Here is a 23,114-nt window from a genome sequence, read left to right as displayed (position 1 = left end):
GCGTGAACCTCTGTGCATGCACAAAAAGGATCAAGCAGAACTACAGTGAGAAACTGATAAGTCAGCTCTTCCTAGCATTGAAGTACAAGATCTGGCTCCTTTGGACTCTGAGGCAGAGCTAGAGACAATATTTTCATCTATTAGCGATGTGGAGAAGGAAGAAGATGACCAAAGAAAGCAAGTGGAGGAGGTAGAAGAAGAATATCAACAGGCTCATTTGCAGGAAGAAACTGCAGGTAAATGTACCTGAAGTTAAGGGGCAAGGTATATGCAGGCAATTGATGAACCAGTTGCAAGTAATGAGTCAGAAAATGGACTTACAATATGGATCTATTAGACGTGGTTAATGCTCAATTTCAATATGTTAAAGGAGAAATGAAGATTATTAAGGAGGAGATGAAGAGATATATTAATGATTGATAAAGTTAAAACACAAGTTCATAAAGATGAAGAAAATTTACAGGAATATCATTATGAAGTGGATCAGTGTAAAGATGTGGTCAATAAGTTGGAAGATTCAGTAATGGAATGGAGTGTCGAGAAGAAAGGACTTTTACAAAAAAATTGAAATATTAGAGAATCATAGTTGAAGAAATAACATGAAAATTATTGGATTACCAGAAGGCTTTGAAGGTCCCAATTCAATGCAAATTAAAAAAAAAATGGATTCTGGAGATTTTGAGACTGGAAAATTTTCTGAATGGATTTGAATTGGATGGAGCACATAAGTTTAGAAAGCTCACCAATTTCAAGGTCCTTTGATAGTGGCTGATTTTAAAAAAAATGTTTTTTTATCCAGACCTATGTGGCTATGGTGAAAAGAAGAAAGGAATTCAATCCTGCAAAATCTGTGCTTTGGAAAAAGGAATATGCTTTCTTTCCATCACCCCGCAATACTCAATGTTTTTGGGAAATAATCAGGCAAATTTTTTGTTGTTGATATGGAACCTTTGGACTTCGTGAATTCTCTTCAAAATAATAAAATAGATCAACAAGTTGATTTATTAACAGCAGATATTCAACAAATTGAGAAGATGCAAATAACAGATAAGGAAATGATGCAGCAAAAAGTTGCTGACCTTGATTAATGATGACGAAGTTAACAGAGAGCTTGAAGCAGTCGCCTTTACCTGAAGATGATAATGACTATTCTGAAGTTGTATGATTTTTCTCTCTCTCTCCTTCGCTAGCTATGTTCCACCTAGCACGATAGAGGCTGGTAGTACTTGTCCTTTTTTGACAGTACTTTTTTTTGGGGGGGGATTTATATTTTTTTCTTTCTTTTGATGGAGATGCCAAGTATGGTTCATGATTTTGAGATGTGGGAGGTCCAAGAGGAGAAGCAGATACTATGGGGGGGTTGGGAAGGGAAAGAATTATATAAACCAACTCAAAGATGGGAAAAGGATTTAAAACTGCAAATTCAAGAAGGACTTTGGTCAAGGTTGTGCCAGGAGAGTGTAACAAATACAATTAATGTTCGATATCAAATGGTACAGTATAATTTTTTTACATCAATTGGACTATACTCCGTATAAATTAAACAGACTTAACTCAAATTATTCCGATAAATGTTTTAGATGTAACAAGGAAGTAGGGACGTTTATATTCAGTTTAGTCCTGTGTTAAAGTGGAAAAATTTTGGAAAGATTTAAGCATATTATTAGGACAAATTATGAAGATAAAAATACAAAATCCCTGAGAATATTTTACTTGGTAATATATATGAGGCTGATATAAAATTGAAGTTAGATAAATGACAAGTTCAATTTTTGAGTATAGCAATGGCGGTAGCAAAAGAATGTGTGGCGGTAATGTGGAAAACAGAAATTTTATAACGATGGATAGATGGAACACTGAAATACAAAACTGTATACCATTAGAAAAATATCACTTATAATTTAAGGAATGAGATTGGTTCCCAAATCTTATAAAAGTTCCCAGAAATGGAATTCGTTAATAAAAGTCTATCCACATCATCTACGTCACCAATTCTTCTCAATTAATAATTAGAAGATGCAAAATTATGTTAGGAAAATATGAATAGTGAATTTAGGTGGTTTATTGCTCTTTCTCTTCTCTTTCTCTTTTGGGGAGGGAAAGGGAGTTGGGGAGAAAAATATTTTTTTAATCATCTTGTATTGAATAGCATTATAATGTATTATTTATATATAATTGAATAATTGTTTGTCATTGATACAAGAGTAAAATAAAATTTTCAAAAATAACCTCCTCAGGTGAGTTAGACTATGGGCGAAACCCTTGCAGTCCTGGACCAATTTCTCCTTTCATCGCCAGGCCAATTTTCTGACACCACCATTGTATTGGAAGGACTGAAGGCCAAATTTGGATCACTTGCACCATCTCTGCCATTGCGACACTGTCACCCACCCTCCAATTACCCCACCGAGTTAAACTCCTGCAACTATGTGTTTGTTCGAAGGGGGGGGGCCACAGGCCACTCCTCCAGCGTCCATATTAGGGACCCAACAAGGTGCTCCAGAGAAATGCATCTACTTTCACTCTCGACACTGGGGGAAGAGAGGAACTTTTCACACTGGACTTCCTCAAATCAGCCCACTTGGACTTGTCAGAGCTGGTAAAGATGTGTAGAGGTTGGCCATCAAAGCAGCAGGTCATGCCCATAACGTACCCTGAGACCACCGGCGCCGGTTCTGAGGGGAAGGGGTTGTATGACAACGCACATAATTGCTGTGGTGAACTAGCCCCGCTTATCGTGCGGTCAGTGGAGCAGCTACAGCAAAGATGGTGTCGTGGTCCTTCTTTTCCTGCGCAGAAGTGCTGACCTTCACCTTGTCTCAACCCGTGCATTTAGTAGACCTGTCCTTCCCAGTTACCCTCCTCCAATCAATCTGCTACAGTTAGAAGTTATGAGCTGCTTTCTCTTAGAAGAGGGAGGGAATATGTGAGTATCTATGCAATGTGTGTGCCATGGCTGAAAGTGTGTAACGTGTGTTTATTGAACTGCCTTTGAATCCACAAAGCTAATTGTTACATAGCCCTGAGGGAGGGAAACCTGTTGATTTACTGTCCAAAATCCTTGTGTCATATAAGGCCATTTCATGTCAGGCCTCTGCCTGGAGGCCAGCTACAAGAACTGACCGAAAACTTAAAAATGACCTTTCAGACAGCGGGCCTAAAAGGCTGCTCAAGCGTCCCATTCATATCCAGAGGCACCTCGTAGCACTGTCTGGAGCTGATGGAGGCGGGATGACTGGTGCAGTAGTACCACCCATCATAAATACGTAGCAGAGTAATGGCTGTCTTCCCTACCCATAATCCCCCACGCAGCTGGTAGTGTTCTGGGAACCACAGAGCGATCGGTGCCAGCTGCAAGGGGCATTATGGGTAGGGAAGACGGCCATTACTCTGCCGCATTTTGAGTTGCAGAGAGCGGTCCCGAAGGCTGAAGCAGCCCGATATGGCTGTCTCTACCGCACAGGCCGGCCCCTGCTGATGGCTTCCACTGCCCCAACGGTCCCTGCCGCCCCTGCCTTGGAGGGAGAGGGGTGAGTGGGGAGATGGGTCGTGGGCTGACAGCATCATCAGCTCACCCCTAACCAGCTGCTTGCAGCAGCTATACATTCAGGTCAGGTGGTGGAGGAGCGCAGCGCTCAGCTGATTATCCTTCCCCAACAATCTGGAGAAAATGTCCATGAAGTTGGGGAAGTAGTGTGAGAATGACATTGCCGGTAGAGATGGAGAGCACAACCTGGACATTGTCTGCAATGGTCTGCACTATTGCAAAGCCACTTTTTTGCACTCGGGCAACTGAATTTTTGAAAATCTATTTTTGTATTGATTGCCTCTTTATAATTCAATTGATTTTTCTTGTTGCCTTTTTTTTATAGTTTGGCTGCAACAAACTCATTATCATTCATCTCACAACTAAATGATTTCCCCCTTGTTATGGTGCTTTATTTAGTGTTGTTATAAATTCCAAAATCTGTCTCAACTACAACTGATAAGGCCCCAACATTGCGAAGGGATCAATATGGTTTCTAATCAGACAATACGATTTAAGAATCAGCTTGTGTCATGTTAATCAGAAGATTGTTGATTAATTTGCTCACCCAAAGAATTTATGCAGAGCTACAAGAAAAATTCAGTGGAATGAATTTCAAAGTGTAAACAATCAAAATAAAGTTATCGGTAAATAATTTCATGCCTCTAAATATATATTTTACATTTTCATTTTTCATTTCTCTGCAGGCTGGGAGTCTCAGTTGCTGGAAACTGGGTTCCTTGGAATTTTCCTGTGCCCTGTGCTGACTCTCCGTTCCATTCCACACCATACACCACCATCCAAAATTGTCATCTGGTCTTTCCGTTGGCTCATTTTCCGCATTATGCTGGGAGCGGTAAGGGATTTTTATTTCTATTACATAAGTATTGGATTTCACAATTCTATTTGTTTTTCATACATCAATAACTAGCTGATCAAATTCAGAAAGGCACAATTAAAACTGTGGTTAGGTGATGAAGAGCAATTGTAAACTAGCTCTTCTGTAGCAGAATCATTAATTAGTGTGAAAAGTAAGATGCTAAATCAAATGAAAACATCTTACTGATACATATTACTGATACATATTGATTACATCAAATGAAAACATTACTGGTACATCTTACTGATACATATTGATTAAAATTTTAAAGAACTCAAAAGTATCCTTTGAAATTTTTAAATTAACACATGAAAATTGGCTAATATTTTTTATTGATCTCATCCCCTGTGTTACCTTCCCTCTTTGAGATCTACGTACGTTACTGTGGGCAGCAAGCCATGCATTCAACTGAAATGACGAACACAAAAAAATAAGAAGTGTTTAGGATATTTCACTTTTCACAGAATGGAGTAATTGAGATAAATTACATAATTTAAGGGGCAGCTTGGTAGACACGTTGAAATATCCAATAGGTAATGCTGTTAATGTTAGCTCAGTTGGAAAAGGAAGCAATTTGTTTGAAGTGGAAGTGTAGTTTTATGGAATAGCCCAGGAAATAAACTCCATTCAATTCCATGCAAAAAGATCTCAAAGATATATTTGAAATAATTTTGCTTTTCACTTCAATATGGTTTATTCCTTCTGGCCTTTCAATAGAGAATTAATTGAATGCTGTCAACCAAATATGAGATGGATTGGTTGGTCAGTTAATTATGTATGATAAAATGTTCTTGGTAAGTAATTTGCATGGAGTGGTAGTTTTAGTTGTAAGTTATTCACAGGAAAAGACCCACCTAAAATGATAAAGTTTTCAAGGACAAGAATTTATTTGTGAAAATGGAAGACCTGTTTTTATATGTTTAACTGTAATGATAATCTTTGATGTTCAGTCTCTCATATACTTCTGAATAAATTATATGTTGGAGGTTAAAGTTATGTCATCGATCAATTTTTGTTGTCAATCGCAGTTAGTAAATGGAAATGACAAGGTGCTAACTAACTAACTGGAAGTGATTGTCGCATTGACAAATTGAAATCAGTCATGTATGCTGGTGAGGAATGAACAGAGCAAAATTCTACTTTTAAGAAGATGGGTAATCGTACAATTTAATCCTGCATAAAAATCTGAGCTATTAATACACATTCCCAATTAACTGGGTTGATGACTAAAATCCTGGTGTGGATTTTTTTTAACGAAGAACTGTAAACTGTATTGCAAAGAAGGGTTTCTGCATGTGTTTAATAGGAATATTTCTTCATTATATTTTAAGATGCTTTCAGCTAAACAAAAATGTGTTTTAATTGTTGATTTTAGGTTACCTATTCTTTAAGAATTGTGATAAAGGGTCCCAGACTTAAAACATCCAGTTTTTCTTTCCACAGTTGCTACTTGACCTGCTGTGTGTTCCCAGCATTTTCTGTTTTGTTTTAGATTTCTAGCATCTGCAGTTTATTTTTAATTTTAATTTTGGCCTATAATAATTTTCACTTCATTTTTCCAGATTCAACTACAGTACAATAAGAGGTCTGGTTTCCTGCTCAGAGATACTGTTTTTAAAACATATTGACAGGAATTATTAAAGATTTTCTGTATTTACTTTTTAAAAAGTATTTGTATTACAAACATATTTCAGTGGTTTCCCATTCCTTTGATGCTGCGTGTGAATCATTTTTCTCTTCACAATTTTCTGAATGTGACTGTTACAAATGAATGGTGTTTAATGAGAATTGAAGTTGCAATGAACTGTATTAATTGAGAACAGTAATTGTTTCATAATATTTTAATGCAGCTGAAAGTAGATATGCAAAATAATTTCCAGAAAGAATGCAAAAAATAATCTTTTGGTGTGGTATGTTTTTCAAGACAGTGTGTGTAATGGAGTAAGCTCAGGATCATTTTTCATTGAATCAAAACTTATGAGTGAATGGATAATATGTTTATGTTAGCAATTGTTCTTACAGCAGAGGCTTCCATCCATCCACTATGAGTCTTTGCTGTAGGTAAAGTGGTGTATGAAGGATGTGCATTATATTACTCAGGGTGTAATCTTGAAAATCATTTATTTCATTTAATTTCAAGTTAAATTTCTGATGATAGACTGTAAATGATTTAAAAAAACTGGTGTCAAATTTTGGTCTGGTCATAGTTCAGGTGTCATACATTTGTCTTCATGATAGTGGAGTAGATTTCAAATGCAAATGAGTAAATTTACATTGTAGTGTTTGGAGCACCTGATGTTAATCCCCATCCATTTCTTTAAAGAAAAACACTTAGTTCATGTGCCAAGTTATTATTTTAAAATAGACTTTGCCCATAAAACAATAGTTTTTATGTGTAAATCATGGGGGATTTGTATTCAGTTTAGAATGCTATGCTCTACAGTGTGTTGTATTTAGAGCTTTCATTGTTCATTGGTGACGTGACAAAGGAGAGGATAGAACCACTTGAAGACAAAGGGGGGAATTTATGTCTGGAGTCCTGAGGAAGTTGATTGAAGTGCAAATTGAGTATTTTGCATTGGTATTTGCCAAGGAGAATGAAATAAGAGCATAATGTGGAATGAGAAAGGAAACAGTTACATTCAATGGATGTAAATGGTAGTTTCTTATACAGAAATTTAGAGGTATAATGAATTTTGATGAATTTATGTTGATTTTAGATTCCAACATTGGCATGATGACCAATTTTTTTTGTGTATTCTATTGTGCAGCTACATTTTAAATTAGCAATCCTTTCACGTAAGAGTTTGTGTCTGCACTCAGATTTCGAACTTTCTTACTTGAGATCTCGGAAATGAGGAAAGATTGGAGAAAGTTAGGAAGAGGTTCTTAATCATATTGGAATCCATTTTGGGCGAATGTAGGGCACGTTAGAATGTGTGATGCACCATAACTACTTTGTAACCTGTCAAATTTCAACATTAAATTCAAGAGTGCAGTCGAGTAGAGTTGTGCAAACTATGAGTTTATGGGCCACTAAAACTCAGGAAGGATGCTCTAATCTTCTACTATGTACAATTCCCAAGGCATTGTGAATGGCTGAATAGGTTCTTCCTCCACAATCTCCTTCTGTAATGGTGAGTGCAGAGGGAGTGATTTGGGCGATTGTGGTTGGGGTTGAAATCTGATGCAACAAAATGTGAAATATTGCAGAGCTTGAATAATTGCAATCTACATTTCATGTCAATGAGATTAGGTTGAAAATATACATTTAGTTAAATGCTTTAGATATAAAACTATAATGATCAATAGCCATTGTAGTTTGGTCTGGTCTTCCAGTGAAAAAATTGGCTGTTTGGTTCACTGTGCTTGTGTCAGCTCTTTGATATAATTTTGTTTTTTAGTGGTGTCCCTCCACTGTCTCTCTCTCTCTCTCTCTCTAACTATTTGACCTCTTGTCTTCCAGTCATCTCCCTCCCACAGCTTCTAACTTCATTTTCTCAACCACACACTGCCCAGTTCTATCTCCTACCCGAGATCCACAAACCCAGTTGTCCCAGTAGACCCATTGTTTCTGCGTGCTCCTGCCCAACTGAACTAGTATCATCTTAACATTTTGTCATCCCATGACCTGTCCTTTCGTACCCTCATCCGCAATACCTCACATGCCCCCTATCACTTCAACATCTTCCAGTTCCCTCTGGACATCCAATCTCTATACACCTCCACTCCCACCTACTGAAGGTCTCAAAGCCTCTTTGTTTCTTTCTCAACAACAGGCCCAACCAGTCCCCCTCCACCATCACCCTCCTCCACCTGGCTCTCACTCTCAACAACTTCTCCTTTGCCTTATCTCACCTTCTCCAAGTCAAATGAATAATCACATGGGTGAAGCCTGCCCTTTTGTTGGTTATGTGGAGCAATGTATGCTATAAGCCTACACAGGCAAAGGCTCCTCAACTCTTCCTCTGCAACATTGACAACTATGTGGGTGCTGCATCCTGAATCCATGATGCGCTTGTTAATTTTATCCACTTTCACCCCGATCTCAAATTCACTTGTAAAAACACAGAAATGCTGAAAGAACTCAGCAGGTCTCGCAGAGTCATAGGAGGTAACAATAAATTATCAATGTTTTGGGCCTGAGCCCTTCCTCAAGGTATGAGCAAAAAATAGATATGTCTTTATTAAAACACTAGTGAAAAGAGAATATTGGCAGAGAAGGAGTACAGACCAACAGACAAAAGGTGAATATAATGAGAGGAAAGGTGACAATTGACTGGGGGAGAGGGTTGCTTTTGGCTCTGTGAAAGGACACAGAGGGAAAAGGGAAGAGAGGGAGAGAGAATAAAGGAGAAAAAAGATGAAGGGGTGTGTGAATTGAAACTGGGAAGTCAATGATAATGCCATTTGATTTGAGGGTGCTCAGAAAGAATTAGGTTTTTTTATTCCTCCAGTTTTCTGGTGGTCTCAGTCTAGCAGAGAACATGGAGAGACATATCGGCAAGGGAATAGGGTGGGAAATTGAAAAGTATGGCCACTGGGAATACTGTCCATCTCTAGCAAGACTCTCCCTTTTCTTCATCTAGGGAGACAAACTCTCAAATGACATCTTCTACAAGCCTACCTACTTCCACAGTTAACTCAACTATACCTTTTCATACCTTTTCCCCTTTAAGGGTTTCAAAGCCTACCTACTCCCACAGCTACCTCGACTATCCCTTTTCCCCTTTAAGGATTTAATTCCTTTCTCTCAATCCCCCTGTCTTTGTTGCATCTGCTCCCAGGTCGAGATTTTCCATGCCAGATCATCAGAGATGACCTCCTTTCTCAACAACATGACTTTACCTCTACCATCATCAACTTGGCCCTCTCCCACATATCCTCCTGGCTCCCTCCACCCCCATGCGCAACAATGACAGGATTCTGCTTGTCCTCACCTACCATCCCACCAGTCTCCTCATCCAACATATCATCCTCTGCCATTCCACCACCAGATACATATTCCCCTCTCCTCCCACATTGTCTTCTGCAGGATTGCTCATCCATGACTCCCTCATCCATTCCTCCCTTCCCACCAATCCTCCTCTTGGCACCTACCTCTTTGACCACAAGAGGTGCTCTGTTTGCACCCACATCAGCTCTCTCATCACCATTCAGAGCCCCAAACAGTCCTTTTAAGTGAAGCAGCATTTGACTTGTGAATCTGCAGGGGTCATCTATTGCATTCTGTATGACTGCCCTCGACATCAGAGCGACTGGACGCTGACTGGGAGATCAATGGATCACTTGGCTCTGGTTCTCCACAATAGCGGGGACAGACATCTCTCTGTTTTTGCTCATACCCTGAGGAAGGGCTCACGCCTAAAATGTCGATAATAAATCTTTAGATGGAGGAACTCAGCGGGTCTCACATCATATTATCTGGTGGATGCAGAGTCTGATGGGGTAGTAGGTGAGGACAAGGGGGTGTGAGACCCGCTGAGCTCCTCCAGCATTTCTGTGTTTTTGCTATATACACATCGTCTACAGTCATCCGTGTTTCACTCAAATTTCATTTGGTCATCTCTGGCAACCCTCTCCATTTTCTTGATCTCTCTGTCTCTATCTTTTGAGACAAACTCCCCACAGATATTTTCTGCAAACCTACCACCTTCCACAGATACCACGACAGCATCTCTTCACATATTGTCCCCTGTAAGGATTCTATTCCTTTCAATTCCTCCTCCGCCACAACATCTCCTCCCATGATGATGCCCATATCCACCTCCAACCTCTTACTAGTTAACCTGTACTCCCCTCTACCCCACTACCTTTTTATTTAGATACCTGTTTTTTGCTCTTACCTTGGCAAAGGGCTCAGGTCTGAAATGTTGGTTACCTTTTACTTCCTATAGAAACTGCGTAACCTCATGAGTTTCCCCAGCACTTTTGTGTATTGCAGTGCAGAGTCCTGCATTTACCTGTTTAACTCCATCTATAGATAAATGTTTGTGAGTGAATGATTTGGAAGTTGGTTTACCTCAATGATTCTATAATTGTATAACTCAATGTTGTGATTATTGAACTATTGTAATAATAGCTGATATTTGTAAGTCTTATAGTAGGAAGATACTCCAACAACCTGCAGTACCTGTTCCCCTCTACTTTTGTATAAGTTCTACATCTTACAAAATCTAGTGTTGGATAAACAGAAGGTTTAATCTAACTAAATATGGAGAAGACCAGTAATTGCTTTTAATCACTTTCACAATTCTTTGTTCCCCTTGCCAATGGCTTCATTCTCCAAACAACATAGGATTATGATGAACTTCTAAACACATTTTCAGTCTTTACTGTGACAGAGTATTTAGAAGTGGTTTGGGAGGAATTGTTAGAGCAGGTTGCACACAAACATTTTAAAACACAGAATATTTGCAGGACTTTTGCAGAGTGCTTTTTGCAAGAGGCAACTAAGTATCGTCATTCAGCTTGCCTGGAAACATGTGATCTTTGCAGGCAGAGGAGAAGAGTTTTGCTCTCAGAGAGGGAGGGTGTGAAACAGAGAGGAGAGAGACAGAAATCCATTCCAGAGGGACAAAATGGCAAACTTTGGAAGGCAGCCTGGTCAAAGTGGTGTGAAAGGTGACCTGAAGGAAAGAAGATCATCTGGAGAACCCTGAAAGGGGTTAGTTTCATCAGTAAGACTGATTGAGAAGGAATCAGTTGCGGATGTCCTGGAAAAAGAATCTCTCTCTGAAAACCAGCAAGAACCCTCCTGAGTGGTAATCATTTGCCTGTTAAGCACCAAAGACTGGTGAACTTTGTTAATGCGAACTTCTTTGCACAGTACATGAATTTCCTGCAACCAGTGAGATTGGACCGTGATCCAAAGAACTTTTCTAATCTTAAATATACATTACACACATCTGCCCTTAGTATTAGAGGGGGGGATTAAGTAGTTAGGTAGGCTAAGTAATAAGTTAAAGTTCAATTTTGTTTGCTTGTTCAAATATAATTAAAAACTACTTTTGTTTAAGTAACCCTGTGTTGTGGTGCATATCTATTGCTGCTAGTTTTTGGGGTCCTCCGGACTCTGTAACATTACCATGAAGGCTGTTTGCTTACAGTTCTATAACAGTGTCTGGATCCATCCTGACCCTGTAAACCCTCAACCATTCCTTTGTTGTCTACATAATTGTATGACAGTTTCATTGGTCTTATCTCTGGTCTCCCAACTTTCATTCTGCATAAATTTTAGTTCTTTTGCTTGTATTTAACTTGTGACCATCCCCTTCACCTAATACACGTGCTCACTGCTCCCTATTGGCAACATTTAATTTGGAAAAAATATCTTTTAATTGTAGTCAGATTTTCTCCCCATGCATTTCTCCATTCCTTTGAATTCTCTGTTTCTCTAATCCTGATGTTGGTTCATCCATACTTTTAACCTTAGTGATGACTGCACTTTCTGCTGCTTGGCCCTTGACCTGAAGAATCCCTTTTCTACATCGACATCTCTCTCCTTTCACTTCACAAAACCTTTGTCTTTAGACCATAAGACAAAGAAGAAATAGGATATTCAGCCTATTGAGTTTGACCTGCCATTCAATCATGAGCTGATTAATTTCCCCACCCAGCCTCCACTGCCTGGCCTTTTCCCCATAATCTCTGATGCCCTGACTAATTAAGAATCAATCACTCTGTCTTAAATACCTATTGATGTGGCATTCACAACCGCCTATGGCAACTAATTTCACAGATTTAGCATCCGCTGGCTGAAGAAATTCCTCCGCATCTCTGTTCTAAGCAGATGACCTTCAGTCCTGAAGTTGTGCCCTCTTGTCCAAGTTTCTCCCACCATGGGAAACAACCTTTTTACATCTATTCCGTCCACGCCTTTCAACATTCAAAATATTTCAATTAGTTCCCCCCATATTCTTGTAAATGGTGTCAAATGCTCCTCATATGATAACACTCCCATTCCTGGAATCATCCTAGTGAACCTCTCGTGAACCCTCTCCAATGTCACCACACCTTTTCTTAAATGAGTAGCTCAAAACTGCTCACAATACTCCAAGTGAGGTCGCACCAGAGCCTTATAAAACCTCAACATCACACTCCTGCTCTTATATTCTATTCCTCTCAACGTGCAGGTTTACCTTCAGGCTATCGTGCACTAGGACTCCCTTTGCATTTGGGTATTTTCAATTTTTTAGCCATTTAAAAACTAATTTGGCATTTATTTTTTTCTACCAATGTGCATGACCCTGCAATTTCCGCCATTAAATTTTATTTGCCACTTCTCTGCCCATTCTCCTAATCTGTCTAAGTCTTTCTGCAGCCTTCTCTACACTACCCACTCCTCCACCTGCCTTTATCATATCTAAACTTGGCCACAAAGCCATTCACTCCATACCCCAAATCATTAATATACAACATTAAAAGAAGCAGCCCCTGTCCACGCCTATCAACATTCAAAACATTTCAATTAGATCCCCCCCCATATTCTTGTAAATGGTGTCAAATGCTCCTCATATGATAACACTTCCATTCCTGGAATCATCCTAGTGAACCTCCCTTGAACCCTGTGGAACCACTAGCAACTGGCAGCCAACTAGAATATGATCTTTGTATTCTAACTTTCTTCTTCCTGCCAATCAGCCAATACTCTACCTACGCTATGTTGGCTTTGGCCTATCCTGTCATGTGTCTCCAAGTATTCTGTAACCTCATCCTTTAGAATCAACTCCAACATCTTCCCAATCACTGACGTCAGGCTAACCAGTCTATAATTTATTTTCTTCTGCCTCCATCCCTTCTTATATAGTTGGGTGACATTTGCAATTTTCCATTCCTCTAGAACCCTGCTAGAACCCATTGATTCTAAAAGATCATTCCCAATCCCTCCACAATCTCGACCACTACTTCTTTCTGAACCCAAGGGTGCAATCCATCTGGTCCAGGAGACTGATCCACCCATAGATCATTCAGCTTTCTGAACACCTTCTACCTTGTACTAACTGCACTTATTTCCCTTTGCTGATACCCTTCAACATCTGGCACACTGTTAATGTCTTCTACAGGGAAGACTGATGCAAAATATTCATTGAGTTCCTCTGCCTTGCATCTCCTTGACTTCCATTATTTCTCTAGCATCATTTTCTAGTGGTCCTATATCTCCGCTCACCTTTTTTTTAAAACTCTTTATATACATGAAGAAGCTTTTTGTGTCCTCTTCAATATTATTAGCTTGAGTACTTTCAAACTTCATCTTTTCCCTCCTTATGAGTTTTTAAGTTACCTTCTGCAACTTTAAAAAAACATTCCAATCCTCTATTACCACTAATTTTTGCTTCCTTGTATGCCCTCTCTTTTGGCTTTGACTTCCTGAGTCAGACACGGTTGACATTTTTTCCATTTGAGTAGTTTCTTTTTTTTCCGAATGTATTTATCCTGACCGTTCTCATTCATTGCAGAAACTCCATGTTGCTGTTCTGCCATCTTCTGTATTAGTGCCCCCTTCCAATCTATTTTGGCCAGTTGCTCTCTTGTGCCATTATAATCCCTTTTACTCCACTGAAATACTGACTTACTTTCATCTTACTTTAATCTCATTTTGAACTCATTCATACTGTGATCACTGCCCCCTAGTGGTTCCTTTACTTTCAGTTCTCTTATCGCCTCTGGTGCATTGTTCAACACCTAATCCAGTGCAGCTGATCCCCTTGTGGGCTCATCAGCAAGCTGCTCTAAAAAGTCATCTCATAGGCTTTCTACAAAATCTCTCGAGATCCAGTCCCAACCTTGTTTTTCCAATCTATTTGCATGTTAAAATCCCCCATAACTACAATAACATTGCCCATCTGACACACCGTTTCTAAAATTTTTGAAATTTAGACAGGCAGCATGATAACAGGCCCTTTTGGCCCATGAGTCCTTGCTGGACCTACACTTCTGATATGTTTTGAATGGTGGGAGGAAACTGGAGCCCCTGTGGGGAAAACCCATGCAAACATGGGGAGAATGTACAAACTCCTTACGGACAATGCCGGATTTGAACTCCAGTCACTGGCATTGTAATAATGTTGTGGTAACTGCTACGACAACTGTGCTGCCTTCATTTATTTGCTGTTGCAATTTGTTGTCCACATCCAGACTACTGTTTGGAGGTCTGTATATTCTTTGTGTGAAAATAAAGAAAAACAGCAGATGTTGGCAATCTAAAATAAAAAAAAAGAGTTCTGGAATAGCTTAGCAAGGCTGGCAGCATAGGAAAGAAGAGCAGTTAATCTTTCACATCCTCAGGATCAGTGCAAGGACTTTTACCAAGTGACGTGGGGTAAAAATTCAAAATGTGCAGAGGTTGGAGATGTGAAAAATTAATAGAATCATTCAGAGATTTTATTTTGGAGAGCAGTGTTAAAGAAGAAGGGGCTTGGGTTTATTGGTTGGTCTGAAAGAAGCCAGCATTGAGTTTATGGGCTCAATGCTTCTCTTCAGTCTTCTGAAATGTTGTGGTTCTTTGTGTCAATGAAAACAGGAAGAGACTGGAAATTTGCCAGTTCCATTGAGTCTACATGCAGTAATTATGTCTATGTACATCTCTTCGTACCAGTTATCCATTGCAATGCTTGGTTGTTGATACATCATTTTTCATGCAAATGTGGCCTTTCTCTGTTCAAACTTGGCAGCTCAGAGTCAACAAATGTCAGCCAGTTTATCCATATTCTCATGTTAATTATTACTTGAACTCTTGGAAAAACTAAGCATGATATTTGTGAAATACTTTTTTTTAACCATATCAGGGCTAGTACTTAGCTGAGGGTGTTTTGGTTTAACAGAATTTACAAGTCCTTACTTTTGAAGAACATTTGACATGATTTTTAACGAAAATTTCAACCAAGTTATCAAATGTTTGTTTTTAAATGAAGAGGTTTGGAAAGTGTTTAGAAGTAGCTATTTGTGATGAATTAAAAAAATCCTCCTTTCCTTTTTCTGTTTGTCTTTTTTCTTTTCACCTTCTTGATGAGTGTTTGAGAAACAAACCCTTTCTATGAAGCTGAATGGAGAATAGCAGGAAGGCAGGAGAGAAAAGCCGAGAATTGATTGGGGTCCACCTATGGCCTTTTGGCTGTTGGCCTGTTCCTTTGCCCTTTTTCCCATCTTTTATTCAGGCACCTGCCTTCTGTTTGCTCATACATTGACGAAGGGCTCACATCTGAAACATTGGTTATATACAGCATCTTTGCCTGCTATGGATGCTGCAGGACCTGCTGAGTTTCTCCAGCACTTTAAAATATTAACTGCGTCTGCATATTTTCTCACTATCTTGTTTTTTTATTAACATATCTTGTAGCAGTTACCACATCATTGTTTTATTAACATATCCCTCATGGAATCCCTTTCTTCCAAATCCACTTGGAATTGTGTCCGCCAAATTGCTGCAAAGCAAAGATGTGGACTTTATTCATTTACTGAATAAAGTTTTAATGCATTGTATCGATTTCTTTCATCCTTGAGGGTTGGCCAGAAGTTCATGGCATCGTGAAGTCAATAATTACTACCTGATGCATGGTAGTTGTTGAAAGGTATAACAGATGAAGAATTCTTGAAAATAAACTGTTTAGATGTATTTCACTTAAAGTATGGTATGTTGTCTGAGGAAGAAAAGGTCCTTGGAGATCATTTAAATAGTTAATCTGTAAAAGGAGAGAAAACTGTGATTTTGGGTGATTGATAAGGTACGATTCCTCCTGTGTAAGTATAAAGTGTTTGACTTGCACGATGACGTTATGTTCCCGAAACCCCCTCCCCCTCCCATTTCCTTTGGAAAAGGGAGTGTTCAAGTTTAGATGCAGTTCTGAATATCGATCTGTCTAGCAGGAGATAGCACAATCACCTTGTGAGAAACTTCCCAACATTGTGGCGGTACAGTTAGCAGAATGTATAACTCTGGTTCAGAGTCATGCTATCTCTTTTGCTTCTCTTTTGGCGAGGCGTGCGATTTTACTTAAATGGAAGGATGCTGTCCTGCCTCCCCATGATCAGTGGGTGTGCGACATTACGTCCTGTATGAACAGGAAAAAGATTTGTTATTCAATCGTTACGTACCAGACAGCAGTGATTATATAAAAAAAAAAGTTAACCCAGTGTTATATTTAAAATAATATTTTTAATTATTCATCAACAATTAACACCTGATCTAATTTAACTAACTTATCTAAACTTGTCTACACTTAACTAAATCAACTCCCAACTATGCGCAAATATACTGGTTTGTGTGTGGAATAGCCCAAGCCACTATAGCACAAGGCCCAATTCTCAAAAGATAGTTCCAAGTTCAGTTTTCAGAAATTCAGTGATGTTGACATGTGGGTTTGAAATTGGTGTGACATGCAGGCTTTAAGATGGATAAGACACGCAGGCCTTAGATGAAATTAGCAGTTCATGAAGTGGGTGAAAGAAAAGGGGTGACAAAAGGTTGATTGACTCACGAAATCCTTGTTGAATGCTTAAATGAAATGTCCTTTTCAACCAAAACTTTGGCTTAGGGGACACAAAGCAAGTAATGCTCACAAAGCTTCCAGAACCCTTTTCATGAGTCATCCGAACTCAAGTGAGCCTCACTCTGGTCATTATCTAAATGCAGTATTTCTTCTGCCTTCAGAACCCTTTTTGTGGGTCAGCTGAACAAAAGTGACTTTCACTTTTTTGGTCATGGAGTGGTCTTCTCATTCTACTATAACTAACAGTAGGAAATCAGACAGATTGTCTATAACCACATGAGGCCAATCCAGCACAGTATTTCTTTCAAGACGTCCTTGCTTTTGTGCTGTCTCCTTAAAATGGCCCCCAAGCAAAGCTGTACACTACTACTTCAATATGCTGGTCACATGGTCTCTGCACCTGGGATTTCTAGGGCTTCTTTCCTCACTCTACAAATGTATGCAATTTAGGAACATGCTGTTCAAAGCCTGCTGCCAGATCACAGTCACTTTCCAAAAACCTGCAGGCCTGTGGAAAATTTATTCTCTTAAAGTGAGAATTTTTTAAAAAACTGAAAAATGGGAGCACATACATATGGAAAATGTTAACAGACTTCATTCTGATGTCTTTGTTTTCTCTTTGTCTTTCTGTAACATTTTCATTCAGGTGAATTAAATGATTCTTGTTCTGAATTCTAGTCAGATATAAGAGCCTGCCACAGTGGCAGATTAACCATTAGGCTGAGTAGGCTTAAGCCTAGGTCACTGGAAGGGAGGGGGGCCTAGCAAGAGCGGGGAATGTTGGGCTCGCAGCAAGTGATGCTCACGAGGCTTCCTAAACCTTTTGTGGGTCAGCCGAACTGAAGTGACTCTCACTCTGGTCACCATCCAAACGCAGTATTTCTTTTGTAAGTAGAATCTTTGCTCTTTTTGGTCACAAAGTGGACTTCTCCTCATTACTCAATAACTAACAGGAGTAAATCTGTCTAGAGCCACACAATGAAGCTAAGTGAGTTTCTCATTCCCACAAGGAGGTCGAAGAACTTTTTACTCTTGTGCTGCCTTCTTAAAATGGCTTCCTGAGCAAACTGTTAACTGTCTTTTCACTAAGCTGGTCACATGGTCTCTGCTGCTGGCTTCTTCCCTTCCCTCTGCAAATGTATCAACTTTCAGAACATGCTATCTTCGAAGCCCGCTGCTAGTTAACAATCACTTTCCAATTCTCTTAAAGTGGCAGTCCCACACAAATAAAATAAACTGAAAAATGGGAGCACATCACACAATTAATAATTCAGATACAAGATTCCAGAAGTTATGGGGATCATTTATAACTCACTATCTTGTTTTATAATTTTACCTCATTGTAATTAATTTTACTGACTTTTATCTTTTCCACATTCCCTATATTAATTTTTTTATCTGCCTTTGTTTTTCTTTCAATACTAATCATATAGAGCATTTGGCTATGCGATTAGGGTTTTGAATGTTTCTCCTTTACTATTTTCTTCTTTCTTTTTTTGTATTATTAGTTTTTTTTCTTAGAAAAAGGTACAGTACAACTCCGATTATCCAAAATGGTTGGGACCTGGCCTATGTTGGATAAATGTTATTTTTGGATAACTTGTAATTTTTGTAAAAAACAGCCCAGTAGCAACAGCAAATCACTTGTATCGATGTTTAAACAACAACAAACAACAAAGGAAGGCTTTTTAAGCATTAAAATAATGTTTAATTCTCACCAAAAAAAAAATGCTGGCTGCAACCGCCCAACCACCACCATAGATCTCCGACATGTCTCCACTGCTGCTGCTAATCCCCAGGGAGCTTACCAGGCGGGTGGAACACTCACTGGTGAGTTGGTGGGCTCCTGTCTCCCTGGTCACTGGAGCTCCCGACACCCGAGTCCCAACTCCAAATCCTCCCCTAGACCTACTGCCCGGTGGGTGTGTGTAGTAGGCTGAGGGGAAAGTTTGGAGTTGGCTTCAGTGTGCTGAGAAGGGAGGAAGGGGAGGGGAGGGAATGCCACTGAGCCCGAGGTCCCACTCCTGCTCGGGAGGCCGCTCTCCTTGATGACGCCAGGACAAGGTATTCTTCTGACCGTTTCTGGCTGGGAGACAGTGGCAAGCAGTTTGAGAGGGAGAGTTGGAGACAAAAGTCATTAGAGGAAGGTAAAGAAGAAATGGAAAGAGAGAAGGGAGGGAGTTACCTGAAACGAGGACAGTCGCCGTTCTAATTTCAGGTCAGTTTGGCTCCGAAAAAATTTCAGATGAGTGAGGATTTGTGATTTGTTTCGTATGTCCTCATTTATCCGAATTTTTAAAAAAAAATCCAGATAAATGAGGATTTCAGAGAATCAGAGTTGTACTGTATATATTAATTAGTATATGAACTATGGATATGATTTTACAATTCGTGTATGTTAGGGTTATACCAAATTCCATTTTTAGTTTGTGCATCTGTTCATATCATCTGATTGAATTGTACCCTTTTTTGTTTGTATGTTCTTCATTCAAATTAATAAAAATATTTTAAAAATAAATGAGAATTGAACTTGTTAACTTGCTTAAGACATGCTTGTATTCCATTGATTCCATCTAGGTGTTCCATGGAAAAATATCTTTGTACAATAGATCTTAAGGAACTTTCAGGGTAGATGTGGAGAAGATGCTAACTCTTGTGTGAGAGTTTTGTGCTGAGAGTCACTCTTTAAAAAAATAAAGGATCACCAGTTAAAAAAGAAAAGAGAAGTTTTTCTATTAGCTCTGAATTGTACTTTCTCAAAGGTTGGTGGCAACTGAGTCTTTGACTATTGAACTGGACAACCTATTTTTTCAAAAGGTTTGCTTCCAGAAAAAAAATGAGGATTGTGACAACTTCAAGCTGAACAGCAAGATAATTTCAGATTTCCTGTATCACATAGGAAGTTGGATAAACAGAGGGTGAGAGCAGTGTCCAGGGAGTATGGCCACCTAGCTAGGAATAAAAAAGATAACAAAGGTAGGATGGAGATTAGGGTAGAAGGTAAAAAAGAGAATATATGTGAGGGTCATTCTCTGAGATGCATATATTTTAATGCAAGAAGCATAGTGAACAAGGTAGATGAGCTGAGAGCATGGATAGATACTTGGGGTCATGATATTGTGGCAATTAGTGAGACCTGGCTACAGGAGGGGCAGGACTGGCAACTTAATGTTCCGGGATACAATTGTTTTAGATGTGATAGATCAGGGGGTAAAAAAGGAGGAGGAGTTGCTCTGCTTGTTAGGGAGGACATTACTGCCGTGAGGTGGCAGGATGGTATGGAGGGATCGACCAGTGAGGCTGTTTGGGTGGAATTGAGGGGTGGAGGAGGCAAGATGGTGCTAATAGGGGTGTATTACAGACCACCAAATGGGCCAAGGGAATTAGAGGAACAAATTTGTAGGGAGATAACATATATGTGTGAAAATCATAGGGTAGTGATCATGGGAGATTTTAACTTCCCACACATTGATTGGGATACCCATACGGTTAGAGGGCTGGATGGGCTGGAGTTCGTTAAATGTGTTCAGGATTGTTTTCTAAATCAGTTAGTAGAAGAACCGACTCAGGATGGTGTAATACTGGATCTCCTGTTAGGGAACGAGCTAGGTCAGGTAGTGGACATTAATGTTGGAGAACCAATTGGGTCTAGTGACCATAATTCTGTTAGTTTTGGGGTAGTTTTAAGGAAGAGCAAGAGAGGCCTAAAGTTGAGGTTCTGGATTGGAAAAGAGCAAATTTCGTAGGAATAAGAAGGGATTTGGGGAGTATTGAGTGGGACAGGATATTTTCAGGTAAGGATGTTAATGAAAAATGGAGGATATTCAAAAAAGAAATTTTGAGGGTACAGAGTAGTTATGTCCCAGTCTGGATCAAAGGAAAGGCTGGAAGTCATAGGGAGGCTTGGTTTTCGAGGAATATTGGAAATTTGGTCAGGAGAAAAAGGGAGGTGTACAAGTGGTATAAAGAGCAGGGAGCTGAGAAGTTGAAGGAGGACTACAAGGAGTGTAGAAGGAATCTTAAGAAAGAAATTAGAAAGGCCAAAAAAAGGCATGAAGAGGCTTTGGCTGACAGAGTAGAAATAAATCCAAAGGGTTTCTATAAGTACATTAAAAGTAAAAGATTAGTGAGAGATAAAATTGGACCCCTTGTAGATAGCGAGGGTAGGCTGAGTGAGAAGTCAGAGGAAATGGGTGAAATTTTGAATGATTTCTTTGCCTCGGTATTCACTAGGGAAAAAAATGTTGAACCAGTTGAAGTAAAGAAAAATAGTGGGGAGGTCATGAAGCATATAAGGATAACCGAGGAGGTAGTGATGGCTGTGTTAAAAAAGATAAAGGTGGATAAATCTCCCGGACCGGACAAAATATTCCCTAGGACACTCAGGGAGGCTAGTGGACAGTTAGTGGGGCCATTAAAAGAGATATTTAGGATGTCACTGGCCATGGGGGTGGTACAAAAGGATTGGAGGGTGGCGCATGTGGTTCCTCTGTTTAAGAAAGGGTCCAAATGCAAACCTGGGAATTATAGGCCTGTAAGTCTGACGTCTGTGGTGGGCAAGTTGATGGAAAGTGTTCTGAGGGATGCTATTTACAAATTTTTGGAGGTACAGGGATTGATAGGGAGCAATCAGCATAGTTTTGTCAGGGGTAGATCATGCTTGACAAACCTGATGGAGTTCTTCGAGGGGGTTACAAAAAAGGTTGATGAAGGGAAAGCTGTGGATGTTGTCTATTTGGTCTTTAGTAAAGCTTTTGACAAAGTTCCCCACAGGAGGTTAGGAAAAATGGTGGAGACATTAGGTATAAATAAGGAGGTAGTGAAATGGATTCAGCAGTGGTTGGATGGAAGGTGTCAGAGAGTAGTGGTAGAAAATTGTTTGTCCAATTGGAGGCTGGTGACTAGTGGAGTTCCTCAGGGTTCGGTCCTGGGTCCACTATTATTTGTTATATATATTAACGATCTGGATTTAGGGGTAGAAAATTGGATAAGCAAGTTTGCGGATGACACAAAGATTGGTGGTGTTGTGGACAGTGAGGTAGATTACCGTAGATTAAAAGGTGATTTAGGAAGGCTGGAGGTGTGGGCTGAGAAATGGCTGATGGAATTTAATACAGATAAATGTGAGGTGCTGCATTTTGGAAAGGCAAATTTCAATAGGTCATATACATTGAATGGTAGACAATTGAGGAGTGCAGAGCAACAAAGGGATTTAGGAGTGATGGTAAATAGTACCCTCAAGGCTGATACTCAGGTAGATGGTGTGGTGAAGAAGGCATTTGGAATGTTGGCCTTCATAAATCGGCGTATTGAATTCAAGAGTAGGGAGGTTATGATGAAATTGTACAAGGCATTGGTGAGGCCAAATTTGGAGTACTGTGTACAGTTTTGGTCACCGAATTATAGGAAAGATATAAACAAAATAGAGAGAGTGCAGAGAAGGTTCACGAGAATGTTGACAGGATTTCAGGGTCTGAGTTACAGGGAAAGGTTGTGCAGACTGGGGCTTTTTTCTCTGGAGCGTAGAAGATTGAGAGGGAACTTGATAGAGGTGTTTAAGATTTTAAAAGGGACAGACAGAGTAAATGTGGATAGGCTTTTTCAATTAAGAAAGGGGGAGATTCAAACTAGAGGACATGGTTTAAGATTGAAGGGGAAAATTATAAGGGGAACATGAGGGGAAATTTCTTTACGCAGAGGGTGGTGGGGATGTGGAATGAGCTTCCGGCAGACGTGGTCGAGGCGGGATCATTGGTTACATTTAAGGAAAGACTGGATCGTTACATGGATAGGAGGGGACTAGAGGGCTGTGGACCGGGTGCTGGTCAGTGTGACTAGGAGGGTGGGGATTTGCTACGGCATGGGCTAGTTGGGCCGAACTGGCCTGTAAGTGGTTATATGGTTATATGGTTAAATTAACTTGCATTGAATTTAACGTTTAATCTCATAATGATGCTGACACAATGCATGAGTTCAACTGACCTAAAAATGTTTAGCTGCTGATTTTCGTTTGTACTCACCATCTGATGCCTCTTGTGTCAGCGTCCAACAATAGATGGGCAGCATTGATGGATTCTAGTTGCCCTGATACCACTTTTCCAGGGTCACAATGTCCTGGTGAAATATTTCACCGTGCTCGTCACTGATGGCACCAAGTTCAGCGGGGAAGACGTCCAAGTGCTAATGCAGAAAATGTATTTTTAATGACACGTTGCATTTC

General features: G+C 39.7%; 1 protein-coding gene across 1 annotated transcript in view; it reads left to right on the top strand.

Moving 5' to 3' along the window:
- Positions 1–23,114, top strand: part of lmf1 (lipase maturation factor 1) — an 868,109-nt gene that overhangs the window by 243,752 nt on the left and 601,243 nt on the right. Inside the window, exon 4 of the mRNA XM_069904828.1 lies at positions 4,234–4,382. Coding sequence (XP_069760929.1) covers positions 4,234–4,382 — 149 coding nt within the window. The remainder of the gene's footprint in view (positions 1–4,233; positions 4,383–23,114) is intronic.

The sequence above is a fragment of the Narcine bancroftii genome, chromosome 12 (assembly GCF_036971445.1).
Source record: "Narcine bancroftii isolate sNarBan1 chromosome 12, sNarBan1.hap1, whole genome shotgun sequence".
NCBI classification, from domain to species: domain Eukaryota; kingdom Metazoa; phylum Chordata; class Chondrichthyes; order Torpediniformes; family Narcinidae; genus Narcine; species Narcine bancroftii.
The sequence above is the reverse complement of the archived record's forward strand: the minus strand, read 5'-3'. Positions and strand labels throughout refer to the sequence as shown.